The sequence below is a fragment of the Borostomias antarcticus genome (genome assembly GCF_949987555.1).
Source record: "Borostomias antarcticus genome assembly, chromosome: 9".
NCBI classification, from domain to species: domain Eukaryota; kingdom Metazoa; phylum Chordata; class Actinopteri; order Stomiiformes; family Stomiidae; genus Borostomias; species Borostomias antarcticus.
Window position 1 is genome coordinate 22161893 of NC_140242.1, and position 25179 is coordinate 22187071.

At 46.6% G+C, this 25179-nt stretch overlaps 1 protein-coding gene across 1 annotated transcript in view; it reads left to right on the forward strand.

Moving 5' to 3' along the window:
* The window catches only part of ttn.2 (titin, tandem duplicate 2), a gene marked incomplete at both ends in the record, with an annotated part of 185423 nt that overhangs the window by 95956 nt on the left and 64288 nt on the right, over nucleotides 1-25179 (forward strand). The window contains 49 exons of the mRNA XM_084442903.1: nucleotides 74-370; nucleotides 469-753; nucleotides 1062-1355; nucleotides 1478-1777; nucleotides 1918-2226; nucleotides 2604-2806; nucleotides 2955-3384; nucleotides 3581-3889; nucleotides 4091-4266; nucleotides 4372-4501; nucleotides 4593-4892; nucleotides 5002-5319; nucleotides 5426-5722; nucleotides 5917-6216; nucleotides 6317-6631; nucleotides 6795-7006; nucleotides 7124-7274; nucleotides 7473-7754; nucleotides 7981-8283; nucleotides 8370-8672; nucleotides 8806-9087; nucleotides 9206-9505; nucleotides 9608-9913; nucleotides 10011-10319; nucleotides 10464-10745; nucleotides 10865-11164; nucleotides 11284-11577; nucleotides 11713-14670; nucleotides 14758-15084; nucleotides 15187-15471; nucleotides 15630-15926; nucleotides 16075-16377; nucleotides 16480-16755; nucleotides 16924-17223; nucleotides 17349-17651; nucleotides 17830-18129; nucleotides 18882-19169; nucleotides 19395-19697; nucleotides 19811-20113; nucleotides 20682-20987; nucleotides 21126-21413; nucleotides 21522-21812; nucleotides 21927-22214; nucleotides 22382-22969; nucleotides 23070-23174; nucleotides 23287-23484; nucleotides 23579-23875; nucleotides 24099-24686; nucleotides 24876-25178. Coding sequence (XP_084299029.1) covers nucleotides 74-370; nucleotides 469-753; nucleotides 1062-1355; nucleotides 1478-1777; nucleotides 1918-2226; nucleotides 2604-2806; nucleotides 2955-3384; nucleotides 3581-3889; nucleotides 4091-4266; nucleotides 4372-4501; nucleotides 4593-4892; nucleotides 5002-5319; nucleotides 5426-5722; nucleotides 5917-6216; nucleotides 6317-6631; nucleotides 6795-7006; nucleotides 7124-7274; nucleotides 7473-7754; nucleotides 7981-8283; nucleotides 8370-8672; nucleotides 8806-9087; nucleotides 9206-9505; nucleotides 9608-9913; nucleotides 10011-10319; nucleotides 10464-10745; nucleotides 10865-11164; nucleotides 11284-11577; nucleotides 11713-14670; nucleotides 14758-15084; nucleotides 15187-15471; nucleotides 15630-15926; nucleotides 16075-16377; nucleotides 16480-16755; nucleotides 16924-17223; nucleotides 17349-17651; nucleotides 17830-18129; nucleotides 18882-19169; nucleotides 19395-19697; nucleotides 19811-20113; nucleotides 20682-20987; nucleotides 21126-21413; nucleotides 21522-21812; nucleotides 21927-22214; nucleotides 22382-22969; nucleotides 23070-23174; nucleotides 23287-23484; nucleotides 23579-23875; nucleotides 24099-24686; nucleotides 24876-25178 — 17082 coding nt within the window. The remainder of the gene's footprint in view (nucleotides 1-73; nucleotides 371-468; nucleotides 754-1061; nucleotides 1356-1477; nucleotides 1778-1917; nucleotides 2227-2603; nucleotides 2807-2954; nucleotides 3385-3580; nucleotides 3890-4090; nucleotides 4267-4371; nucleotides 4502-4592; nucleotides 4893-5001; nucleotides 5320-5425; nucleotides 5723-5916; nucleotides 6217-6316; nucleotides 6632-6794; nucleotides 7007-7123; nucleotides 7275-7472; nucleotides 7755-7980; nucleotides 8284-8369; nucleotides 8673-8805; nucleotides 9088-9205; nucleotides 9506-9607; nucleotides 9914-10010; nucleotides 10320-10463; nucleotides 10746-10864; nucleotides 11165-11283; nucleotides 11578-11712; nucleotides 14671-14757; nucleotides 15085-15186; nucleotides 15472-15629; nucleotides 15927-16074; nucleotides 16378-16479; nucleotides 16756-16923; nucleotides 17224-17348; nucleotides 17652-17829; nucleotides 18130-18881; nucleotides 19170-19394; nucleotides 19698-19810; nucleotides 20114-20681; nucleotides 20988-21125; nucleotides 21414-21521; nucleotides 21813-21926; nucleotides 22215-22381; nucleotides 22970-23069; nucleotides 23175-23286; nucleotides 23485-23578; nucleotides 23876-24098; nucleotides 24687-24875; nucleotide 25179) is intronic.

Below are 25179 nucleotides of genomic sequence, written 5' to 3' on the forward strand. Positions count from 1 at the left end.
ACTAAAGATATATATATATCTTTAGTGGTGGATTCCTGGTAGCTGTGTTAATCATGAATGCATTGTTCAACAGTGCCTCCCGGCCCACCCTTCGCCAGAGTGGTCGACACTACATCGTGCTCCATCGAAGTGGAGTGGGATCCTCCTACCTTCAATGGTGGTGGAGAGATCCTGGGCTACCATGTTGACAAGGCCCTAGCTGGCACCAAAGATTGGTCACGCGCCACTGAGAGGACCTGGAAGAGCCGAACCTTTTCTGTCTATGGGGTCCGAGAGGGCGCCAAGTACGCAGTCAGGGTGATCGCCTGTAACGCTGCTGGCGAGGGTACCCCTGGGCTGACAGAGGCTGTCTTTGTCAGAGATCCACAAGGTAGGATATTCTGCTTAGACTGCTCAGAATGCATCATGGCAGCATGGCATCTTAAAAAGACAGATAGTTGACCAGTTATCTGCTGCTGTGCCTTACAGAGATCCCAGTGGTGGAGTTGGACATTACAGTGAAGAACGGTCTTGTGGTCAGAGCTGGAGAGACAATGGTATTGCCAGCCCACGTGACTGGCAGACCTCCTCCATGCATCACATGGACCAAAGACGATGGGAAACCAGACAAGGACCGCGTAGAGGTGGAGAATGTTGGAAAGGAGAGCATTGTCAGTATCAAGAATGTCCAGAGGAAGGACCAAGGCAAATACCAGATTAGTGCCTCCAACCCCAGTGGAACAAAATCTGCTTGGACCAGGGTTGAGGTGATGGGTGAGTATGTAGTGTAACCTTCATTCCATAAGTTGAGTAGACAGGAAACAGGTACAGGGGGAGTGGTATGTATGGGAATACATGAGAAGTAGGTGTGAACTGTGTGACAGTACAAAAAGACAGTCACACAAGAATAGAAGAAGAAGTAGAATATTGTCTGTAATGATACCAGCAAATCTGTCAGCTAATCTGATTGAACCTGCAGTAAGTCACGTATGACACAGAAGGCAACAGTATACTAGGTGTTGAGAGAAATGTTGTCCTGCTTTTTATGTAATCCTATGCTAAAACATTGCCTCTCCTCTTAGACGTGCCTGGGCTTGTACTGGACCTGAAGCCTGTGATTGTGACCCGTAAATTGATGATTTTGAACTGGTCCGATCCTGATGATGACGGTGGCAGTGATCTGACTGGTTTCATTGTTGAGAGGAAGGATGTTAAGATGCACACATGGAGGCAGCCTATCGAGACACTCTCATCTAAGTGTGAGATTGTGGGTATCGTTGAGGGCATGGACTATATGTTCCGTGTCGTGGCCAAGAACAAGTTTGGCTGTGGGCCTCCTGTCGACCTGGGCCCTATTAAAGCAGTAGATCCAACAGGTAAGGCCAGTAATGTTTTTAAAATAATGTTGTAAAATTGGTCATTTTCACTCCCAAAAATCAAATAAAAAAACAAGTCAGAATGGATGGATGGATGTAATGCTGTTGCTCTTTCCCCTCAGGTCCACCAACCTCCCCTGAAAAGTTCCACTACACTGAGAGAACCAAGTGCTCCATCAGTCTGGCATGGAAGCCTCCTCGTAATGACGGTGGCAGTCCAATAATTGGCTACTTTATTGAGAAGAAGAGGCAAGATGCCACCGCTTTTGAGCTCTGTAACAAGGAGATGTGCACTGGCCTCACCATGGATGTAGGGAATCTGGATGAACTGCACATGTATGAGTTCAGAGCCAAGGCTGTGAACCTGATTGGACAGAGCGAACCCACCTCCCCATTGACTGTTGTTATCCAGGATGATGAAGGTAACGTTATGTCCTCATCTTGTAGATTTGTTTTTTTACTGTCCATGGGACAAACAAAACTTAAACTCAATTCAAGTAAAACGCTAATGAAAAAAGACACATTCACAAACATCAAACGATGATCATTCTTGTCATTTCAGAGGCCCCAGTCGTGACAATGTTGAAGCACTTCAAGGGAGACTCTATCACAGTGAAAAAGGGAGAGCCTATTGAAATCCCCGCTGCGGCCACTGGTCTCCCTCTGCCCAAAGTGGAGTGGTCCAAGGATGAGGTCATCATTGAGAAGCCCAGTGAGACCCTACTGATGGAGACTAAGGAGGTGGGCAGGATGAACATCACGACCAAGCTCAGTATCCCTGCTGCTGCCAGGAAGGACAAGGGCACCTACACCGTCACCGCTTCCAACCGCCTGGGATCTGCTAGTCACACCATCAGCATCATGGTGCTTGGTGAGTATTTGTTAATGAGGGCATTTGGTGACCATATTGTGACTAGTCCATTCAATTTACCCATGAGGGGCGGCTGTGGCTCAAGAGGTAGAGCGGGGCGTCCAATGGCCGTAGCACCAGATTCCCGGCTCCTTCTCCTCCACATGTCGGAGTGTCCTTGAGCAAGACACCGAATCCCAAATTGCTCCCAATAAGCAGGCTAGCGCCTTGCATGGTTTGTAAATGGGGGAATAAGAGGCCGTTGTAAAGCACTTTGGAGAAAAGCACTATATAGGTGCAGTCCATTTACCATTTACACATGTATGTCTTCTTGTGTCATATTTGGGATCAACATGGTTATCAGGAGGTTAATGATGATCATTCTCTCTTGTTTGCAGATCGTCCTCTGCCACCCAGGAACGTTACAATTTCCAACATCAAGGCTGAGTCCTGCTGCCTTCAGTGGGAGGCGCCATTGGACAATGGAGGCAGTGAGCTGACCAACTACATTGTAGAGAAGAGGGACATCAACACAGAGAACCCTGAGCAGAACTCTGATTGGGTGGAGATCACTAACAGCATCGTTGAGAAGAGATTTGGGGTTAGTAGCATATGGATATGGACGAAAGTGTCATTATAATGTTATTGGAGAGAGCTTCAATATAAAGTTATTAATAATTGCAATAATTCCTTATTCATCATTCACATATGTTAAAATAATACAAAATGCTCTCATGACCTCTCTACAGGTGTGGAACCTGGAGACAGATAATACCTACCAGTTCCGCGTTAGAGCAGAGAACCGTTATGGGAAGAGCGAGGCATGCGAGTCAGAGGAGGTTCAGATCAAGGATCCCTTCAGACTGCCTGGCCCCCCAGAGAAGCCCACCATTGCTGAGCACTCCAGGACCTCCATGGTGGTGACCTGGGAGCCCCCTCGGGACAACGGAGGCTCCCTCATCACTGGCTACTGGATGGAGAAGAGGGAGAAGGGCACCACTTACTGGTCACGTGTCAACAAGGCCATCATATCTAAGAGAGGCCTGAAGGGCTGGGAGTTCCAGGTGACCCGTTTGACTGAGGGCCTGGAGTATGAGTTCCGTGTCATGGCTAACAATGCTGCTGGTATCGGACCCCCAAGTGGACCCTCCGACTCAGCCTTCGCAGTCGATCCTTTAAGTAAGTAGGGACATCTTTCTAGGATAGACCTGTACAGTACAGGTGAAATACTGTAATTAAGAAGGACTAGTAGTGATATGTTGCTATGGAGTAAAGGCATATAAAACAATTTAAGCCTTACTGCATTACATTGTGGCATTGAGAAACTGTACTTTGTTGTGTGGTCTGACCTGGTGTTTTTTTTTTTTTACCTCAGCTCCCCCCAGCATGCCTGCTGCTCCAGTGGTGGCAGACAAGAATAAATACAGTGTGACCTTGGCCTGGACGCCACCTGACAAGGATGGAGGTAACCCCATTAAAGGCTACATCATCGAGGCTCAAGATGAGGGGGCGTCTACATGGTCCAGGATCAACGACGCAGACAGCCTGCACCCTACCACAGAGTTCACTGTGCCCAGCTTGAAGGAGAAGAAACTCTATCGCTTCAGGATCATCGCCGTCAACGACATCGGAGAGTCCGATCCCAGCCCAAAGACCTCTGAGGTTCTGGTGGAGGACGTCCACGGTAACGTTCATATTTAACAGACACTCTTTTCCAGAGTGACTTACAATGAGTGCATTCAATAGCATGTAAAACAACCACTTCGTACAGTATAGGACTAGTTATCCCAATCATCTACAGTAATATAAGGAGGAAATGTGTCTGGCTATTAGTTAACATTGTATTATTGTTCTTTGTTTTAATGTTTGTTTTTGTATTTCCCAGTGGAGCCTACGATCTTTGTGGACGTGAGTGCTCTTGAGTTTATACGAGCCGGGTCTTCCTTCAAAATCCCAGCCACCATCAAGGGACGACCTGTTCCCAAGGTGATATGGGACTTTTATGGACCAGCGAAGGTCCACAAGAAGGACCGTCTCCACACACTCCCTGTGGACTCAGAGGTGAGAAGGGGAATAGGCATGGTCTTATAAGCACCTACAGTACACTATTAAATATGGTTGTTGTTTCCATTCCAGGACTAAATGAGCGTGTTCCCTGTATTTTAGATTGAGTCTACTGACACCACCTCAGTCATCACTGTTCCAGTGAGCCAAAGGAACCACTCTGGCAGGTTCACCATCACAGCCAAGAACAAGGCCGGACAGAAACACGTCAATGTCCGAATCAATGTCCTCGGTACGTTGCAATACAATTATGGTGCTTGTTAATTTGGTAATGAGAAATTCTGTATTAATACGCTAAATTAACACATTCAACCTGTATCTAGATGTACCTGGTCCTCCTAAGGAGCTGAAAGTGACAGACACCACCAGGTCTACCATGAGACTGATCTGGAAGCTGCCAGACAACGACGGTGGAGAGAGGATCAAAAGCTACTTCATTGAGAAGAAGACAGTGACGGGTAAAGCCTGGACAAACGTTCACGTTGCCTGTGCCAGCCAGGCCTTCGTAGTGCCTGACCTGCTGGAGGGACAGGACTACCTGTTCCGTGTGCGGGCAGAGAACCGCCTGGGCTTTGGACCCTACACTGTGACCACTGAGCCCGTGAGAGCCAGAGACCCCATCTGTAAGTCGCAGGCGCTTGATTGATTCAACAAAATCCTCTGCCTTATTCCCAACTAACATATGCTGCTATGTACTTATCAATAAAAAGAGCAATCTCTCTCTGTTATCAGACCCCCCTGATCCTCCAACCAAGGTCAAGATCAACCTGGTGACCAAGAACACTGTGACACTGACCTGGGTTCCTCCCAAGAACAATGGCGGTTCTCCGGTCAAACATTACATTATCGAGCGTTTGAGCTGGGACACCAGCGGAATGGAGAAGGAGACGTGGAAACAATGTAACAAACGTGACGTGGAGGATCTGACCTTTATCGTGGAGGAACTGAAGGAGGGTGTGGAGTATGAGTTCAGAGTTAAGGCTGTGAATGAGGCAGGCCCTAGCAGGCCCTCTGCCACAGCTGGCCCAATTGTCATCAAGGACCAGACATGTGAGTGACACAGTTTATTAATCGCATATCAGTGAGTCTGATTCCAATCTCTGTCCATTAAGATGACGTAAATTGACCTTTTGGGACCCTGTACTCCATTCTCTAGGTGCTCCTACCATTGAGCTGAAAGAGGCAATGGACGGAGAGGAGGGACTTGACATCAATATCATAGCCAGAATCCAAGGCTGTCCCTTCCCAACTCTGACCTGGCAGAAGGCTGCCCTGGACAAGCCGGAGGAGAAGGCTGCTGTTCACTATGACCAGCATGTCAACAAGCTGGTGTCTGATAATAAGTGCACCCTGCTGATCCAGCAATGCAAGAGAGCAGATACCTCCCTCTACACTATCACTGCCACCAACAGCCTTGGAACAGCCTCCAAGGACATCCAACTCACTGTGCGCGGTAAGAATAGAGCTTTGTGTGATTGCGGTTCCTAGTCTTATGCATTTGAGAGGCTCTCTCTTTTACCTGTTTATGAATAATTTTCACGACATTATCTCTAATCTTCACAATGTTGACTGTACTATATGGAACCTGTTGATTGAATAAATACACTTTATATATTGCACTATTCCCTATTTATTAATTCCCTGCAGGACGGCCTGGACCACCTGTTGGACCAATGAAGCTCACAGAGGTGTTTGCTGAGAGGATCGGGTTGGCATGGAATCCACCCACGGACGACGGTGGCTCCAAAGTGACTAACTACGTTATTGAGAAGCGTGAGGAGAACAGGAAGTCATGGGTTCATGTCGCTGACGACTGCAAAGACTGTGCTTACATCGTCCTGAGGCTGACAGAGGGACACGAGTATGAGTTCCGCGTCATGGCTCAGAACAAATATGGAGTTGGACCTCCACTGATGAGCAAGCCTGAAAAAGCCAGGAATCTCTTCAGTACGTAGAACATATAATCAGTACATACAATTAAGAAGAAGTACATTTTTAACTGACTAAACCAATTTTATCTAACTAAACTCTTTTCCGCTCTCCACAGCGGTCCCTGGTCAGTGTGAGAAGCCCACCGTGACAGACGTGAGCTTGGAGTCCATGACCGTCAACTGGGAGGAGCCTGAGTATGATGGTGGATCACCATTGACTGGCTATTGGCTGGAGAAGAAGGAGACCACAGGCAAGCGCTGGACCAGAGTGAACCGGGATCCAATAAGGGTCATGCCTATGGGTGTGACCCACACAGTGACTGGCCTGATGGAGGGAGCCCTCTACCAGTTCAGAGTCATCGCCATCAATGCAGCAGGCCCTAGCATACCCAGCGTGCCCTCAGACCCTATCCTCTGCAGAGACCCTATTGGTAGGTTAAATATACTATAATTATACATCTGTGGATTGATAATGTGAATAGCATATGGTATAGCTCTGTACTGTATGAATCATGTGGATGCTAATGAAAATATTGTTTATAAACTTGCATTGCAAGACATGCAATCCTGTAATCTATTGATGTTTGTCTGTAGCTCCCCCTGGACCTCCCACACCCAAAGTAACAGACTGGACCAAGTCCACAGTGGATCTGGAATGGATTCCTCCTCTGAACGATGGTGGATCTAAGATCACTGGTTACTTTGTTGAGTTCAAAGAGGAGAAGAAAGAGGGAGAGAAAGATAAAGAGATCAAAGCAATGTTAGATGATGGAGAGGAGAAAGAGGTCGTGGAAGAATGGGAAAAGGTAATTGAATTCCTTCTCAAAGTGGCTTGCAATTGTATTCATGCATCAGCAGGCTGCCTAAGAAGCATACTGAAATATCCACATGCACATTTAACATTCCTTTCTGTCCTCCCCTAGGCTAAAGATAAGGAGATTAGAGGAACCAAATTTGTGGTGGCTGGCCTGAAAGAGCTGGGCCTGTACAGATTTAGAGTGAGAGCAGTGAACGCTGCCGGAGTCGGTGAACCTGGACATGTCTCTGAGGTCATTGAGGTCAAAGACAGAACAAGTAAGAGACAATTATGGTACATGTACTGTAGAGTAATTACTCACTTCCGTGGTAATTTAGGGGTGTAGATCTTATTGTTGTTGCATCACATTACACCACACAAAAACAGACCATTTGGCATGTCCCAATTCTCTTGTCTGTAGTATATTGAATAAGTGTATGTCATCGTAATATCCTAACCATCTCCTCCTCCTTTAGTTCTTCCAGAGGTAGACCTGGATGCCACAGTGAAGGAGAGGATTGTGGTCCATGCTGGTGGAGTGATTCGTATCATTGCCTACGTGTCAGGCAAACCTGTTCCAGAGATCAGCTGGAACCGTGATGATACGGCACTGCCTAAAGAGGCAGTAGTGGAGACCACCGCTATCAGCTCTGCACTGGTCATTAAGAACTGCAGGAGACACCACCAGGGCATCTACACCCTGAGTGCCAAGAACGAGGGAGGAGAGAGGAAGAAGGCTGTCATGGTGGAGGTGTTGGGTAGGCAGAGTTTCTTATGTTAATCTGTAAACCTGACAGATGGCAAGCAGAGTAAAATGGTGTTTAGTGCTAGGAGACACGAGAACAGTGTTTAGTGTGAAAGCGTTCAGTGATTTATGGAGATTTATGTTTCATACTACGAGACAAAGTCAAAGGATGTTGTAATTAAATGCTTTATTAACAGCATAATGATATTTAACCTGTCTCTGTTTGTGTCTGACCCTAGATGTCCCCGGCCCTGTGGGTAAGCCATTCTCTGGGAAGAACCTCACCACTGACTCCTGCAAGCTGACCTGGTCCTCCCCCGAAGATGATGGTGGCTCCGCTATCACTAACTACATAATTGAGAAGAGAGAGTCTGACCGTATGGGCTGGACCTCTGTCTCATACACTGTCACCCGCCACAATGCTGTGGTACAGGGTCTTCTTGATGGAAAAGGCTACTTCTTCAGAATTGCAGCTGAGAACATCATTGGGATGGGTCCTTTCATTGAGACAGACAAAATGGTCCTCATCAAAGATCCCATCTGTGAGTTCCTCCAGCTATCCTCATATTTATGCAATAATTATTAACATTGGTAATATCGGGTCTGAGTAAATGTTTACTTTTTTTAGCCGTCCCTGAGCGTCCTGAGGACCTGGAGGTCATAGAAATCAAGAAGGATGCCATCAGTGTTGCCTGGAGACAACCAAAGTATGATGGCGGTGCTGAGATCACCAGCTACGTGCTGGAGGCTCGCCTGATTGGCAAAGACAACTTTACACGCATAACAGAGGACAAGCTGATGGACAAGAAATTCACCTACGGGGGGTTGAAGGAAGGCTCAACCTATGAGTTCCGTGTAAGTGCAGTCAACCAGATTGGTCAGGGCAAGCCCTCTTTCTGCACCAAGCCAATCACTTGCAAGGAAGAGCTCGGTAAGTGACAACCAATAATAATGTTGCCTTTACAATACAGTAAATGACAGAAGTTGAAGACCAATTCTAACTACGTCGCTAAGATATGTTTGGGAAATAGCACAAAACTGAAAATGTCTTTCACACACAACAGAACCTCCAATTCTGGACTTGGACTGCAGAGACAAGGTTATTGTGCGTGTTGGAGATGCTTGCACCCTGCAGGGTCGCTACACTGGCAAGCCAGCACCCACCATTACCTGGACCAAGAACGATGAGGAGCTTAAGGCTGAGGATGACGTCTCCCTAACCAATACTAGTAAGACACTGTGTTTGACCATTGGAAAAGCCAAACGTGAGCACAGTGGCAAGTACACAGTAGCTGTGGAGAACATCACCGGCACACGCAAAGGCATCTGCAATGTCACAGTAGTTGGTAAGTCACTATGGCTATCATGCTATAAGTATACCTATTCCAATGTATACTCTCCTTAACCTTAAATTGCCCATCATGGATCTAGATATGTAATTGATTATCTGCCCTTGTTTCCCAGATCGTCCCCAGCCCCCAGAGGGCCCAGTCGTGTTTGACGAGGTGTACAGGAACTACATGGTGATCTCCTGGAACCCGCCTCTGGACGATGGCGGCTGTGCTGTCTCCACCTACATTGTTGAGAAGAGAGACACCAACAGAGACCTGTGGATGCCTGTAACATCATCATGCACCAGGACCTCGTGTAAGGTGCCCAAGCTGATCGAGGGAAGGGATTACATCATCAGGATCTGCGCCCAGAACATGTACGGCACCAGCGACCCACTACTGTCTGCTGAGACCAAGGCTAGAGATGTCTTCAGTAAGTTATCAGACTTCAACTGGGAATACATACTTTCACTTGTTGCATGTATTATATAACCGCTGATATAACCGTCGGTTTTATCAAATTTCCCAACTACAGGGGTGCCAGATGCTCCTTCACAGCCCTTAGTGAAGGAGGTCTTCAAGAACACAGCCCTGCTGACCTGGAATCCTCCTGCAGTGGATGGTGGGAAACCCATCACCAACTATGTGGTTGAGAGGAAGGAGACCATGTCCAACCGGTGGATGCGTGCTGGCAAGGATCAAATCTACCCTAAAACAGAGTATTGGGTACCAGAACTTCTCCAGGGATGTGAATACGAGTTTCGCGTCATGGCAGAGAACGTCGTTGGACTCAGTGATCCCAGCCCTCCATCTAAACCTATCTTTGCCAAAGATCCTATTGGTAAGTAATTTTCTGGCTACATTGTCTACCTAGATATCCTAGCTTTGAACAATTCTAACCTAATATCATTCTATCCCAATGCTTTCTCTCTCTTCAGTGATTCCCAGCCCACCAGTGCTTCCAGTGGCTGTAGATACAACCAAGGAGTCTGTCAGTCTGTCCTGGCAGCCCCCTAAGGACTGTGGCAGAGGAAAGATCTTTGGCTACCTACTGGAGTTCCAGAAGGCTGGAGAAGAGGAGTGGCAACAGGTGAACCAGACCCCCGACTCATGCCAGGAGACCAAGTTCAAGGTTATCAACCTGGAGGATGGGTCTCTTTACCGCTTCAGAGTGATGGCTGTTAATGCAGCTGGAGTGTCTGAGCCTGCATATGTCCCAGAGCCAGTCAGAGCAGTGGACAGGCTTGGTGAGTCTTTTTTTCTATTGATATTATTATTTTGGGTCTGTTTTGTATTTTCATTGAAATAACTCACCCATAAAAAGTGATTGAATTAATTAAATATTTGATATTTGCTTGTGGAGTAACTTGCTAACTTTCTTCCACTTGCAGAACCGCCTGAGTTACTGTTGGATGCTGGCATGGCCCGTGAGATCAAGGCGATGGCAGGAACCCACATAGTTCTGATAGCTGACATTAAAGGTATCCCCTTCCCCAAAGTCACCTGGAAGAAGAACGAAGGTGAGGTTCCCACCAGGGCTGATATTACAGTCAACCAAACTGGAACAAAGCTGGAGATGCGTTTCTGCAACCGTGGTGACTGTGGTGACTACACCCTGAACGTTGAAAACCCTGCTGGGACAAAGAGTGCCATCTGCACAGTGCTGGTCCTGGGTAAGCTTCTGAGAAAGAGAGTGAGATCATGGAGAGTCCAGCACATAACAATCATAACAAATGTATTATGTTTAATAATCATACTTGGTTATAATAATCTCCTCTTTGCATATCTTTAGACAAACCTGGCCCTATCCAGCACCTGAGGGTCTCTGAGGTGAGAAGTGATTCTGCCTACCTCTCCTGGAAGGACCCAGAGGACAATGGGGGAGCTCGCATCACCAACTTCGTGGTGGAGAAGAAAGATGCAGCAACAGCCCAGTGGGTACCTGTCTGCTCCTCCTCCAAGAAACGCAGCATGATGGCCAAGCATCTGATGGAGGGCACCTCCTACTTTTTCCGTGTTGCTGCTGAAAACCAGTTTGGCAGGAGTGAATACATTGAAACTACCAAGGCTGTCAAAGCCATAAACCCTCTCTGTGAGTATCAGAACATATAGTCCACGTCTTGTACGTGTAACTGTGAATTGTAATGAACCTACTACAGTATATGCACCTGTTGTATTTTGACAACTTAATTTTGGTTTGTCTGTTCTCAGTCCCACCTGGCCCACCAAAGGACTTGCATCACGTTGATGTAGACAAAACAGAGGTGTGGCTGGTCTGGAACTGGCCAGATCGCAACGGAGGAAGTGATATCACAGGCTTCTTGGTTGAGTACCAGGAGGAAGGGGAGAGGGACTGGATTGTCTTTAAGACTGTCAGCATCCCTGAGAGTCATGTGGCTGGTCTGGAAGAAGGAAAAACCTATAGATTCCGTGTGAAAGCAGAGAATGCCATTGGCCTGAGCCGACCTGACACCACTGTACCAGTACTCTGCCAGGAGAAACTGGGTAAGATAGACTGTTTATACAAAAGGCTGGATAAACTATTCCTTTAATGTGCTTTATTCAGTACTCCAGACATTGCATTGTAGCGCAATTTTAACTGTTATCAAACATGTTAATTGAATCTCCATGTCTTTACAGTGCCCCCCATTCTTGAGGTGGACCTTAAGCTGATTGAGGGCATTATTGTGAAGGCAGGAAGCACCATCAGACTCCCTGCCATAATGAGAGGCATCCCTGTGCCTACTGCCAAGTGGTCAATTGAGGGAACAGAAATCACCAGCGAGGGCAACATAAAGGTTGACACAGACAACTTTTCCACAGTCCTGAGCATCAATGACTGCACCAGAAACCACACTGGCATCTATCTCCTTACTGTGTCTAACCCTGCTGGGACCAAGACCGCGGCCCTGAACGTGACTGTTCTGGATGTGCCTGCTGCTCCTATTGGACCAGTGGGCATCCTAGAGGTGACCCCAGACTCCATGCTGATCGAATGGCGCCCTCCTAAGGATGATGGTGGTAGCGCTGTCACAAACTACATTATTGAGAAGAGAGAGTCTAATAAGGGAACCTGGGGAGGTGTGAGCTCTGGAAGCACAGCCACACAGCTAAAGATCTGCCGCCTGCAGAAGGGTGTTGAGTATGTGGTGCGTATCCGTGCAGAGAACAAGATTGGTATTGGTGCTCCTCTTGAGAGTGCACCAACCGTTGCCCGGCACATGTTTGAGCCACCTGCACATCCAGGCAAACCAAACACATCAGACATTGCAGAGGATGCTGTTACAGTGGGCTGGACCATGCCACTGTCTGATGGTGGTAGTCCGATCAGTGGATACTTCATTGAGCGCAGACACGTGGGTGGAAAATGGATCCGTGTCAACAAGAAACCCTGCAAGGATCTCCGATACAGAGTATTGGGGCTCTTTGAGGGAAATGATTATGAGTTCAGAGTTTTCGCTGAAAATATTGCAGGTTACAGTGGCCCCTCTCCTATCTCAGACCCATGCAAACCCTGTCGTCCAATCACAGTACCTGGACCTCCAGTTAACCCTAAGGTTAAGGACTACAGCAAGTCCAACGCAGACCTGGTCTGGATCAAGCCAAACAAAGATGGTGGCAGCCCCATCCTGGGCTACATTATTGAATTCCAGACAGCTGGTGCCACTGAGTGGGAAAAGGTCAACAAAGATGATCTTGTTAAACAGTGTGCCCACAGAGTGACAGGGCTGGAAGAGGGCAAAGAGTATAGGTTCCGTGTTAGGGCCTCCAACATGATTGGAGATGGAGAACCAAGAGAGATCCCTGAATCCATTGTTGCACAGGACATTCTCATCCCCCCAGAGATTGAGATGGATGCTACATGCCGTGATCATCTGACTGTCCGTGTTGGACACAACATTAACATCATCGGCTATGTGAAAGCCAGACCTGACCCTGAGGTCACCTTGAAGAAGGGTGAGACAGTCCTTGAGCCGAACAAGCGCACAGCTATAATCGTCAACTTCCCTGTTGTTCATCTGAGAATCAAAGAGGCAACTAGGGGAGACCATGGTAAATACACCCTGAAGGCCAACAACTATAGCGGTGAGGCTGAAGCTACAATCACTGTGAATGTTCTGGACAGGCCAGGACACTGTAAGAACCTGAAATTTACATATGTGACTAAAGACTCCTGCATGGTAAACTGGGATAGCCCTGAGGATAATGGAGGCACTGAAATCACCAATTACATTGTTGAGTGTCGTGAACCCAGTCAGAGGATGTGGTCTATGATCACCTCTGACTGCACCAAACGCATGGTTAAAGCCAAACTAATGGAGAACCACGAGTACCTGTTCCGTGTTTGTGCTGAGAACAAGTGTGGCCCTGGACCAACCACGGAAACTAAAATACCAGTCCTCGCTCTGGACCGCATTGAAAAGCCTGGCGAGCCAGAGAACTTCCACATCACTGACATTGGCAAGAACCATGTCTTCTTGAAATGGAGGAAGCCTGACTATGATGGTGGTAGCCCCAACATTTCCTACAACCTGGAGATGAAAGCTAAAGATGCAGAAGGATGGGAGGAATTGAACACTGATGTTCTCACTAATACCTTCTTCATGGCTGACAAATGTACTGAAAATCAGACTTATCAGTTCAGAGTGCAGACCACAAATGAGGGTGGAGAGAGTGCCTGGGTGAAGACTGGAGATGTCCTAGTCAAGGAGGAGATCCAGAAACCTGTCCTGGACCTGACATTTGCTGGAACCCTCGTGGTGATGGCTGGTGATTCAGTCAGGTTGGAAGCAAACCTGAGAGGAAAACCTCAGCCTGAAGTGAAATGGGTGAAGGACAAATCCACAGGAGACAATCCCAGGATCAGTGTGGAAACTGGCACAGATTATTCAAAATTCCTCATGACCAAAGCAAAACGCACAGACACCGGCAAATATGTTGTCACTGCCACCAACTCTGCAGGAACCTTCACTGCAAATGCTAATGTCAGTGTGCTGGACATTCCTGGGCCCGTGAGGGACCTGAAGGTGTCCGGCATCTCAGTGGACAGGTGCAGAGTGGTCTGGGATCCCCCAGAGGATGATGGTGGATGTGAGGTGGACAGCTACATCCTGGAGAAATGTGAGACAAGGAGAATGGTGTGGTCCACTTACTCTGCGTCAGTTGTCACCAACTACTGCAACGTCACACGCCTGGTAGAAGGAAATGAGTACATCTTCAGAGTTAGAGCTGAGAACAAGATGGGAACTGGTCCGTTTGTGGAGAGCAAGACCATTTGTGCCAAGACCCAATTCAACAGGCCTGGTGCCCCTGATGCACCAGAGATCACCAAGATCGGCAAGGAGGAGATGACAGTGGTCTGGGCACCTCCTGAGAATGATGGTGGCAAGTCCATCACAGGCTACATCCTGGAAAGGAAGGAGAAGAGAGCCGTCAAATGGGTCCCTGTTACCAAGAGTCCCATCTCTGAGAGACGCATGAAAGTGACCAACCTGATCCCTAACCATGAGTACCAGTTCCGTGTTAAGGCTGAAAATGAAGTAGGACTAGGAGAGGCAAGCAAACCATGCAGACCAGTGGCGGCTAAAGATCCAATTGGTATGTGTGTTTTAAAACATTATACCTATTCACTATGCAAAGGTTGAAGTAGTACACAAAATTGAATGCTATTCCTTTTTATTGCAGAGGTCCCTGGTCCTCCTGGCAGTCTGAAGGTTGCTGATAGCACCAAGACCTCCATCACCCTGGGTTGGGTCAAGCCAGTGTACGATGGTGGGGCTCCCATCATCGGCTACATGATTGAGATGAGAATCAAGAGTGAGATTGACTCTGAGAAGCCAGATGAGGGATGGAAGAAGTGTGATACTGGTGGACAGCTGGTGCTGACCGAGTTCACCATCCAGAGACTGGATGAGAAACAGGAGTATGAGTTCAGCGTGTCTGCTCAGAACCAGGTCGGAATGGGCCGGCCTGCTACATTGAAAGAGGCGGTTTCTCCCAAGGAGGTCCTCGGTAAGACTCTGCTTCAGCTGATATGAATGATATATATAGAACTATCCCCTTCTAACTATAATCTTAATGTGAATGTAATTCTGGCCCATTTTTCATCTGCAGAGGCCCCAGAGATTGAGCTGGATGCCAGCCTAAGGAAGGGCTTCAGCGTCAGAGCAGGCTGTCCAATCAGACTGTTCGCCACCATCAGAGGAAGACCTTCCCCCAAGGTGACCTGGAAGAGGATGGGGGTAGACAACGTGGTGAGGAAAGGTCATGTGGACCATATTGATACCATGTCCTTCCTGGTAATCCCTGAGAGCACACGTGAGGACTCTGGCAGATACTCCCTGACTCTCTCCAATGCTGCTGGGGAGAAGGCAGTATATGTCCGTGTTAAAGTACTTGGTGAGTTACAGATCATTTGGTTTTCTAAAAGCAATATTAACCAAATCATTGCAATACAAGTATACCTCAGTGTCATAAAGATGAACTGTGAATTTGTTCAGCTATAGAGGGTGCTATTGACTGGATTCTGTATTGACCAAACCTTATCTGATACACAGATACCCCTGGGCCTGTTGGTGGTCTGGAGGGTACTAATGTCACCAAGACGTCCTGTCAGCTGGCCTGGTTGCCTCCAGATAATGATGGCGGAAGTCCTATCCTGAACTACATTATTGACAAACGTGAAGTTGACAGAAAGACCTGGACTACTGTCAGCGAGCAGAAAAAAACAAGCTTCAAAGTCACAAATCTATCGCCAGGCATTGAATATTACTTCAGAGTTATTGCTGTGAACAAATATGGCATTGGAGTTCCACAAGACACTCCCAAGTCCTACCTGGCAGTTGATCCCATCAGTAAGTGTAAATGCAGGGACGTCAGATAACATGTAACACTACACTACATGTAACATTGCTCTCAAACTAAAATACAGACTGTCGTTTCATAAATTGTTTTCTCTCTGGGCTTTACGTTTGTCTCACAAACATGTATGATGTGTTACAGGTGAGCCGGACCCACCTAAGAAGATGGATGTGTTGGAGATCACCAGGAACAGCGCCACTCTGGGCTGGCTGAAGCCTTTGAGAGATGGAGGAGCCAAGATCAATGGATATGTTGTAGACTACCAGGAGGATGGCCAGCCTGAAGACAAATGGACGCCATACTCTGTGGTCAAAGATATGACGATTGTGGTGGTTGGACTGAAGGAAGGCACCAAGTACAAGTTCAGGGTGGCTGCCAGAAACTCAGTGGGAGTTAGTCTAGCCAGAGAAGCTGAGGGAATGTTTGAGATCAAGGAACAGCTGAGTAAGTGTAAAATCGCTGAATAAACACATTCACTTAGACTCGTCATCTACTGTAGATTCTGTGTTGTTAATAAACATCTTGTTTTTTAAATCTTATTTTTAGTGCCACCAAAGATCATCATGCCAGATGTCATCACAGTGCGGGCAGGATCCAAATTGGCGATCGAAGCCCTTGTGTCTGGAAAGCCTCTGCCCATCTGTAAATGGAAGCAAGGAAGCGAGGATGTGCTGACATCTGATCGCCTCTCTTTGCAAAAAACATCAACCTCCACCACGCTAATGATCAAGAATGTCACCAGGAAGGACAGTGGCTACTACAGTCTCTCTGCCGAGAACAGTACAGCCAAGATCAACCAGATCCTTAGAGTGATTGTCATGGGTATGTTTCATTAAAACAGCTTACTACAACATTATGTAGAGGGTTTTGAATAGATGGTAATGAGAGCATATTTCCTCATGACAATGACAAAGAGATAATTTATTGTACTGAGGTTCTAACCTGGTAATCCATTGAGGAATAATATAACATATTCTCCTCCTGCACCAGACATCCCCGGGCCACCCGAGGGTCCTGTGGAGATCACGGAGAGGGATATCGATGCCTGCACCCTCCTCTGGAACACCCCTACAGAGGATGGAGGCAGCAACATAACCAACTACATTGTAGAGAAGTGTGATGTAAGCAGAGGGGACTGGGTGACTATTGCCAGCTCCTGCACCAAAACCAGCTATAGGGTGACCAAGCTCACCCCTGGGATGGAGTATGGCTTCAGAATCCGTGCTGAGAATAGATTTGGAATTTCTGAGCCCATCTACGCAGAGAAAATGATCGCCAGATATCCCTTTGGTGAGTGCTATCAAATAAAGTCATTATATCTATAATTATTACTCACAAATATATGTAAATAGAAGTGTATATACATTATTACATTTGACTTGCTGTAGTAATCTGACTGAATATTTCCATTCCAGAGCCTCCAAGTGAGCCTAGGAACCTGTCCGTCAAGAAGATCAACAGAGACTATGTGGTATTGTCCTGGGAGACGCCAACCAGTGATGGTGGCAGCCCCTTGACTGGCTACTGCATTGAGCGCAAGGAAAGAAACAGCCTGCTGTGGGTAAAGGCTAACGAGACAGTGGTCCGTAGTACTGAGTACACCTGCTATGGCCTGATCGAGGGTCTGGAGTACACTTTCAGAGTATCAGCTCTGAACCAGGCTGGCCAGGGCAAACCTAGCAAACAGACAGAGTTAATCACTGCAAGAACTGCAGTTGGTGAGTACTCAAGTCCACTAGTCAATATTGGATCTATTTTTTCTTCTTATTCAAGAACCCTTTTGCCCTAAAATGTTTCTTGATAGCATCTTCAAAATATTTCAATGCACTTTAGAGGTAAGTAGAGACCTGCCATTAATCAGACTCTGTGATTAAGAGTTTTATATCCTCCTTCTAGATCCACCTGGCAAACCTGAAGTCATGGATGTGACCAAGAGCTCAGTCTCATTGGTCTGGAGTCGTCCCAAGAATGATGGAGGCAGCAAACTGATTGGCTACTATGTAGAGTTTGTGAAGATTCCAGGGGAGGCATGGACACGCTGCAATGCCAACTGTCAGAACATCCAGAAGGAGGACTATGTGGTGACTGGACTGGAGGAGGGCATGCAGTACCAGTTCAGAGTCATTGCCAAGACTGCCATCAACATCAGCGTACCCTCTGAACTCTCAGATCCCATCCCTGTGATTGCTGAGAATGGTAGGTACTGGCGGCCCGCACACACTATTGCTCGTTCATTCATACTTACAGGAAAAAACGAACGCCTTGTCAAGCAGTGTGCCATCTTAAGGTCCGTTTGGATAGCCTGGCTTCACCAGACCCAATTCGCAAAAATGCAAAGGGTCTAGAACTGATTGTTTATTTTCAATTTCCATGGGACATTATCAACGGTCACAGGCTTGGACGCAATTGAATAGACGATAACTAATCAGAGCAACACAACGTGGGTTAGTCATTGCATCATCGTATCAAAACAGTCGTTGTATCAAACTCGCCCGATATTAGACAAACGGTTGTGATTGGCACAGCAAATATCTGCCGGGTGGAACTCAGTTGAATGCGATTGTGACCAAACTGATCTGCAGAGAGAGACAGAATGTGAGCTCACATGATTAGGATGGCGAAGCCAGGCTAGTGTTTGGATACATTGAGCAAAATTCACCTCAAAGTAGGTGGAGCACTTCATGGGAGTTTCAGGAGGAGATATTTATCAAAGTGATGTACAGTATAAACGCAGTGGCAATTCAATTTACAGTGTATATCAACATGGGAACATTGGCAATTCCCCAAACAATTTACATAAAAGTAAATTGGCATCTTCTAACTCTTTTAGATTTTATTATTCCATTAATATTAATGTAACTCAACTCAAAACATATTTATTTTACATTCACTAATAAATACCTGTTGAGGCACAAAATTACAATATGTTCTTGCTCTTGCTTGTCCAGTTCCACCCAGAGTTGAGACTGGCATCAACATGAAGAACCTGATTGTGGTGAAGGCTGGAGCCAATGTGTGTCTGGATGCTGAGGTGTTCGGTAAGCCCCTGCCCAAGGTCAGCTGGAAGAAGGATGGTGTTCCGCTGGCCCTGGTGGAGGGAATTAAGATGACCACGAAGAGACATGTGCACCTCCTTGAGCTCTTCTGCGTCACCAGAAAGGAGTCTGGAGACTACACCATCACTGCTGAGAATATCAATGGATCCAAGTTCGCATCCATCAAGCTCAAGGTTCTAGGTAGGTAAAAAAAAACTAGAGAGGCTGCTCCATACCTTATTAGATCATATCAACTTGTTTTCTTCTGTACTTATACATCCAGCACAATTAAATGATGCTCTGTTTGTGTAATAGATGAAAGGTTATATTTTAATCAAGAGTAAATCCTGGATAAATGTCTAAATGAGTAAATGCGTATTGTATTAGAATCAGATCAGTGACTAAATAAATCTGTGTTTTCTTCAGACAAACCCGGACCTCCAGCCTCAGTGAAGATCAGCAAGGTGTTTTCTGACCGTGTGAAGCTGCGGTGGGAGCCCCCTGTGGCGGACGGTGGATCTGAGATCACAAACTATATCATTGACAAACGAGAGACAAGCCGAGCCAACTGGGCTTTGGTCACCTCCAATGTCCACGGCCTGCTCACAGACTGCAATGTAGAAAGACTGATCGAAGGTCACGAGTACCAGTTCCGTGTCAGTGCTGAAAACCAGTATGGCATTGGAGACCCCATCCTCACTGACCCCGTCATGGCCAAGAACCCATTCGGTAGGTTTTAGATGATCCATATTTGCATGATATGTTCTGTTGACTAAGGTAAATGAATGAATAACACCTACAATGTTCAACCATTTGCATTTCCTTTCTCTGTTAAAACACAGATGTCCCTGGACCTTGCGATCCTCCAGTCATCACTAACGTCACAAGGGACCACATGACAGTGAGTTGGAAGGCTCCTGTTGATGATGGTCGTGCTACTATCCTGGGTTACATGCTGGAGAAGCGAGAGGCCACAGAGCTCACCTGGGCTAAGGTCAACCGCAAACCAGTCATTGACAGGACTATCAAGGCTGGTGGCCTGACAGAGGGCTCCGAGTACGAGTTCAGAGTCATTGCCATGAACAAAGCCGGTCTGGGAAAGCCCAGTGATGCATCTAACGCTGCTCTTGCTGTGGATCCTGTATGTAAGTATAAACATACATAATCTATTTCTATTAGAAAGCACTCATGCACACCAAGGGCTGGAGGTGCTGGTCAAAGCAAGCAAAGATCAAAAATGTAAAGAGTTGAACCTTCCTACTGTAGGATTCATCAGAAGGGACCGCACAGTCCTCTACCAAAAACTCAGGCAATGGACTGACTTACTTTAATGCATTACGTTTATTCAAAATAGCACGTTTCGTTCTGCGCTTCATCAGGCTTTTGAAGCTTTTGGAGCATCAGGCTGATGAGGCTTTTCGAGCAAAACACATTCTATTTTGAAAAAAAGTAGTGCATTAAGTAAGTCAGTTGATTAAGTTTTTGGTGGAGGAGGGTGCAGTCTCTTCCGATGAATCCTAGGAAGGTGTAACTCTTTACATTTTATACATCATCTATTATGAATCAATCCTGCTCTCATTGTGAAATAAAGTTGAGTAATAAGAATCACAATCATATACCCAAATTTGCTCCCCATCCCTCAGATAATAAGAATTGCATGTTTCTCTATTTGTGGTTATATATTGGGAATACTAACACTTTGGTCTTGTGCAGATCCTCCTGGACCCCCCGCCTTCCCCAAGGTGGTTGACACCACCCACAATTCTGTCAGCCTGAGCTGGTCCAAACCAGCCTACGATGGGGGCTGTGAAATCATTGGCTACCTAGTGGAGTGTAAGAGAGCCGAGGCTGAGGACTGGACGAAGTGCAATGTGCCCAAGAAGCTCCAGGCAACCAAGTTCCTGGTGACCAGTCTTATGGACAAAACTGAGTACCAGTTCCGTGTGACAGCAGTGAACAAGATTGGCTACAGTGATCCCAGCGAGGTTCCTGGCAACCACCTGGCCCAGGATATCTTGAGTATGTCATCAATCTTCACCAGATTGTTCACAATGCTATTCACTGTCCCACTACATGGATGGATTAATTCTAATGTCTCTTCATTCATACATCAATACTGAGATAGTTAACTTCTGACTTCTTTGTTGTGGTTTCTAGTTGCTCCTGAGGCTGAGTTGGATGCAGATCTTCGGAAGGCTTTGGTCCTCCGTGCTGGGGTCACCATGAGACTGTACGTTCCCCTGAGGGGACGACCTGCTCCCAAGGCCACCTGGTCCAAGGTGGATGCCAACCTTAAAGAGAGAGAGGGCGTTATGATCAAGACCTCTGAGTGGGATACTCTGTTGTACATTGAAAATATCAACAGATACGATGCTGGCAAATATGTTCTAGCTCTAGAGAATAGCAGTGGATCAAAGTCTTACACTATTGTGGTGAAGGTTCTAGGTAAGATTTGTCTGTGGTTTCATATAGTTGTGACATTTCCAACCACTGATGAAGCTGTTTTATAACCATTATACAAGCCCCAGTCTAACCAAGTAATATCCTCTACAGATTCCCCTGGACCACCTATTAATCTAATTGTGAAGGAGACCTCCAGGAACCATGCCTGCATCACCTGGGACGTCCCTCTGATTGACGGAGGAGGCCCAGTGAAGAGCTATGTCGTTGAAAAACGTCTGGCAGAGAGGAAGGCATGGTCCTGTGTCACAGCAGAATGCCCCAAGACCTCCTTCAGAATCCCTAACCTAGAATCAGGTCAAGCCTATTGTTTCAGAGTCCTGGCTGAGAATGCTTATGGCATTGGAGATGGCTGCGAAACTGCAGGCACTGTCAGAGCCTCAGGTAGGTGTTCATAACATGGCTAAATCTTTTTTTTTTGCTAACATTGCTTGATGTACATTTAAATGTGACAAATACATTCACCAGTAATCACTATATATAATACCTTCTTTTTAGAACAACCTGGACCAGTGATTGACTTCATGCCTCAGCTCATCACTAAAGACTCCTGCATCCTGGGCTGGAAGAAGCCTGTGTGTGATGGAGGAAGTCATATCATCGCCTATGTACTGGAGGTGAATGAGGGAGAGGAGAAGTGGAAGCAGCTGATGAAGTCCAAGAATACCACCTTTACTGTGAAAGAGTTGGAAGAAGGGAAGGAGTACTCCTTTAGAATCAAGGCAGTTAATGAGTCTGGAGAGGGGCCACCCACCGATATTGCCGTGCTGGCTAAAGACCAGATAGGTAAATGCTGAAAGGACAGACATTTTTGATGAATCAATAACATCTTACATCTCCAGTCTAGCTAATGGACTGTGGATATTGACGCCTTATTGTCATTTTTACTTTCAGCCTAAATGTTTGCTTTCAGTATGTATAGATTAACTTGCCTTACTTTACCTTTCTTGCAGTCTTGCCTGACTGTGACCTGAGTGGTGTGCCTGACCTATGCTATGTGGCAAAAGAGGGCAGCACCATCCGTCTCAACATCCCTGTCACTGGCACCCCCACTCCATCCGCCATCTGGAAGAAGGGTGACATCACTCTGGGTGACAGCGGTAGGATTTCTGTGGAGTCGGCTGGTGCTGTCACTACCCTGCTCATCCGAGACTGCCAGAGAGGAGACGCCGATCAGTACACCATCATTGTGAGGAACAGCGCAGGGGTCAAAGACGCCACGATCCAACTCAAAGTGGTTGGAAAACCAGGAATACCGGCAGGACCGTTCAAGTTTGATGAGATCACTGCTGAAGCCATTACTCTGGAGTGGGGTCCACCTAATGATGACGGTGGCTCTGAGGTGTCCAACTACATCCTGGAGAAGAGGAGGACCACAGACAATAAGTGGGCCACTGTTGCTTCAGCCATCCAGAAGAACATCATGAGAGTTACTAGGCTCCATGATGGTATTGAGTACGTCTTCAGAGTGTTTGCAGAGAACAAATATGGGATCGGAGAGTGTCTCAGATCTGATCCAGTGACCGCCCAGCATCCATTCAGTAAGTTTTTAGACCTATACAAATATGAATAACACCTCACATTCGTGTTAATACTACTTTGACAAGTGTCACTCATTTAAATTTCCTCCCTCACTACTAGATGTGCCAGAGGCACCCGCACCTCCTGAGATTGTGGCCATTCGCCACGAGTCAGCCATCCTAACCTGGGCCGATCCTAAAGACAGTGGAGGCTCCCCAATAACTGGTAAACACATTCAAATTGTATTGTTAATTTGTTTGTTTATATTATATCAATTTGGAAGTGCTTCCCACAGTAATATGAGACACAACTAAACCACTGTCTGCTCTCTCTGCAGGATATCATGTTGAATTTAAGGAAAGTAACAGTCTTATGTGGAAGAGAGCCACCAAGACCCCTCTGAGGGTGAAGGAGGGCAGAGTGACTGGACTGATTGAGGGACTGGAGTATGAGTTTAGAGTGATGGCCATGAATGTGGCCGGGCTAGGCAAGCCTAGCAAGTCTACTGAGCCCCGGGTTGCACTGGATCCCATTGGTAAGTCCCAATTCACTGCTATTTCCACATTGCATAAATCTTTTTACAAACGTCATAATTACTTGTTTATGAATAATCTATTTTCCCCTTTTAGATCCTCCTGGCAAACCTGATGTGATTAACGTGACAAGAAGCACAGTCACACTGATGTGGACCGCACCCAAGTATGATGGAGGACACAAGCTGACTGGCTACATGGTGGAGAAGCTGGAGTTACCAAGCAAGACCTGGATGAAGGCCAACCATGTCAATGTCCAGGGCTGTGCTTTCACTGTCCCAGACCTCACAGAGGGCTCCAGCATGGAGTTCAGAATCAGAGCAAAGAATTCAGCTGGTGCTATCAGCGCTCCCTCTGAGCAGACCGACACCCTGGTGTGCAAGGATGAGTATGGTGAGTTCTACACTTTAATACAAAGTCTTTACATGCTGTGGATGAATACTAAGCAACCTCAGACCACTTACATGTAGTGTAATGTAAATTGACTATGGGCTTGTTGTAGGAAGCAATGTAATGGCTACATTCTAAACAACATACATCTATTCTACAGTATGTGGGAAGTAACATGAAAATATGGGGGCTAATTTATTCTCTGTATTAATTTTGTACCTCACAGAGCCACCAACCATCACTATTGACCCCGAAATTAAGGATGGCGTGTTTGTCAGGGCTGGGGCCACGATTTTGATCTCTGCGCCCAGCATCCTGGGAAAACCTCCACCTACCACTGTGTGGTCCAGGGCCGGAAGAGAGTTGAAGAACTCAGACATTGTCCAGATCACCAGTACTCCAACATCTTCCATATTGGCCATCAAATTTGCCAGCAGGAAAAACACTGGAGAGTATACTATCACAGCCATCAATCCCTTTGGTATTAAGGAGGAGCATGTTAAGGTCAAGGTTCTGGACATCCCTGGACCCCCAGGCCCCATTGAAGCCAGCAGTGTGTCCGCTGTGAAGTGTACGCTGACCTGGTTGCCACCAGATGAGGATGGCGGTTGTGCCATCAAGTCGTACACTCTGGAGAAGAGAGAGACAAGTCGACTTCTTTGGACAAAACTTGCTGAAAACATAATGGACTGCCGATATGTCTCTAGCAAACTGATTAAAGGCAATGAGTACATCTTCCGTGTGTCTGCTGTAAACCAGTATGGCACCGGGGATTCTTCTCAATCTGGTCCAGTCAAAATGGTTGACAGCTTTGGTAAGTTGAAATATGCTGAATATATTGAATGAAAATAATAAAACTTGACTTCAAGTTGTTCTTAAATCTGAAAAACTGAGCATGACAATACATGCGTGTTACTACAGTGATATGTCTTACTTTGCAGGGCTACAACCAAGATTATTGTGATAGTATTTCTTATTGTAATTTGATTCTCTGTTTCTCCAGGTCCACCAGGCCCACCCTCAACACCAGAGATTGACAATGTCAGCAGGAATGCTGTCACCATTTCCTGGAAGAGACCAGTTGTGGATGGTGGGAGTGATATTAGAGGTTACAGTGTAGAGAGGAAAGAGAGAAGGGGTATGAGATGGGTGAGGGCTTGCAAGAAGACTGTCTCTGACCTCCGTTACAAAGTCCAAGGCCTGACTGAGGGTGTTGAGTATGAGTTCAGAGTGACAGCAGAGAACAAAGCTGGCTTTGGGGAGCCCAGCCAGCCATCCCACCATGTGATGACCAAGGATATTGTATG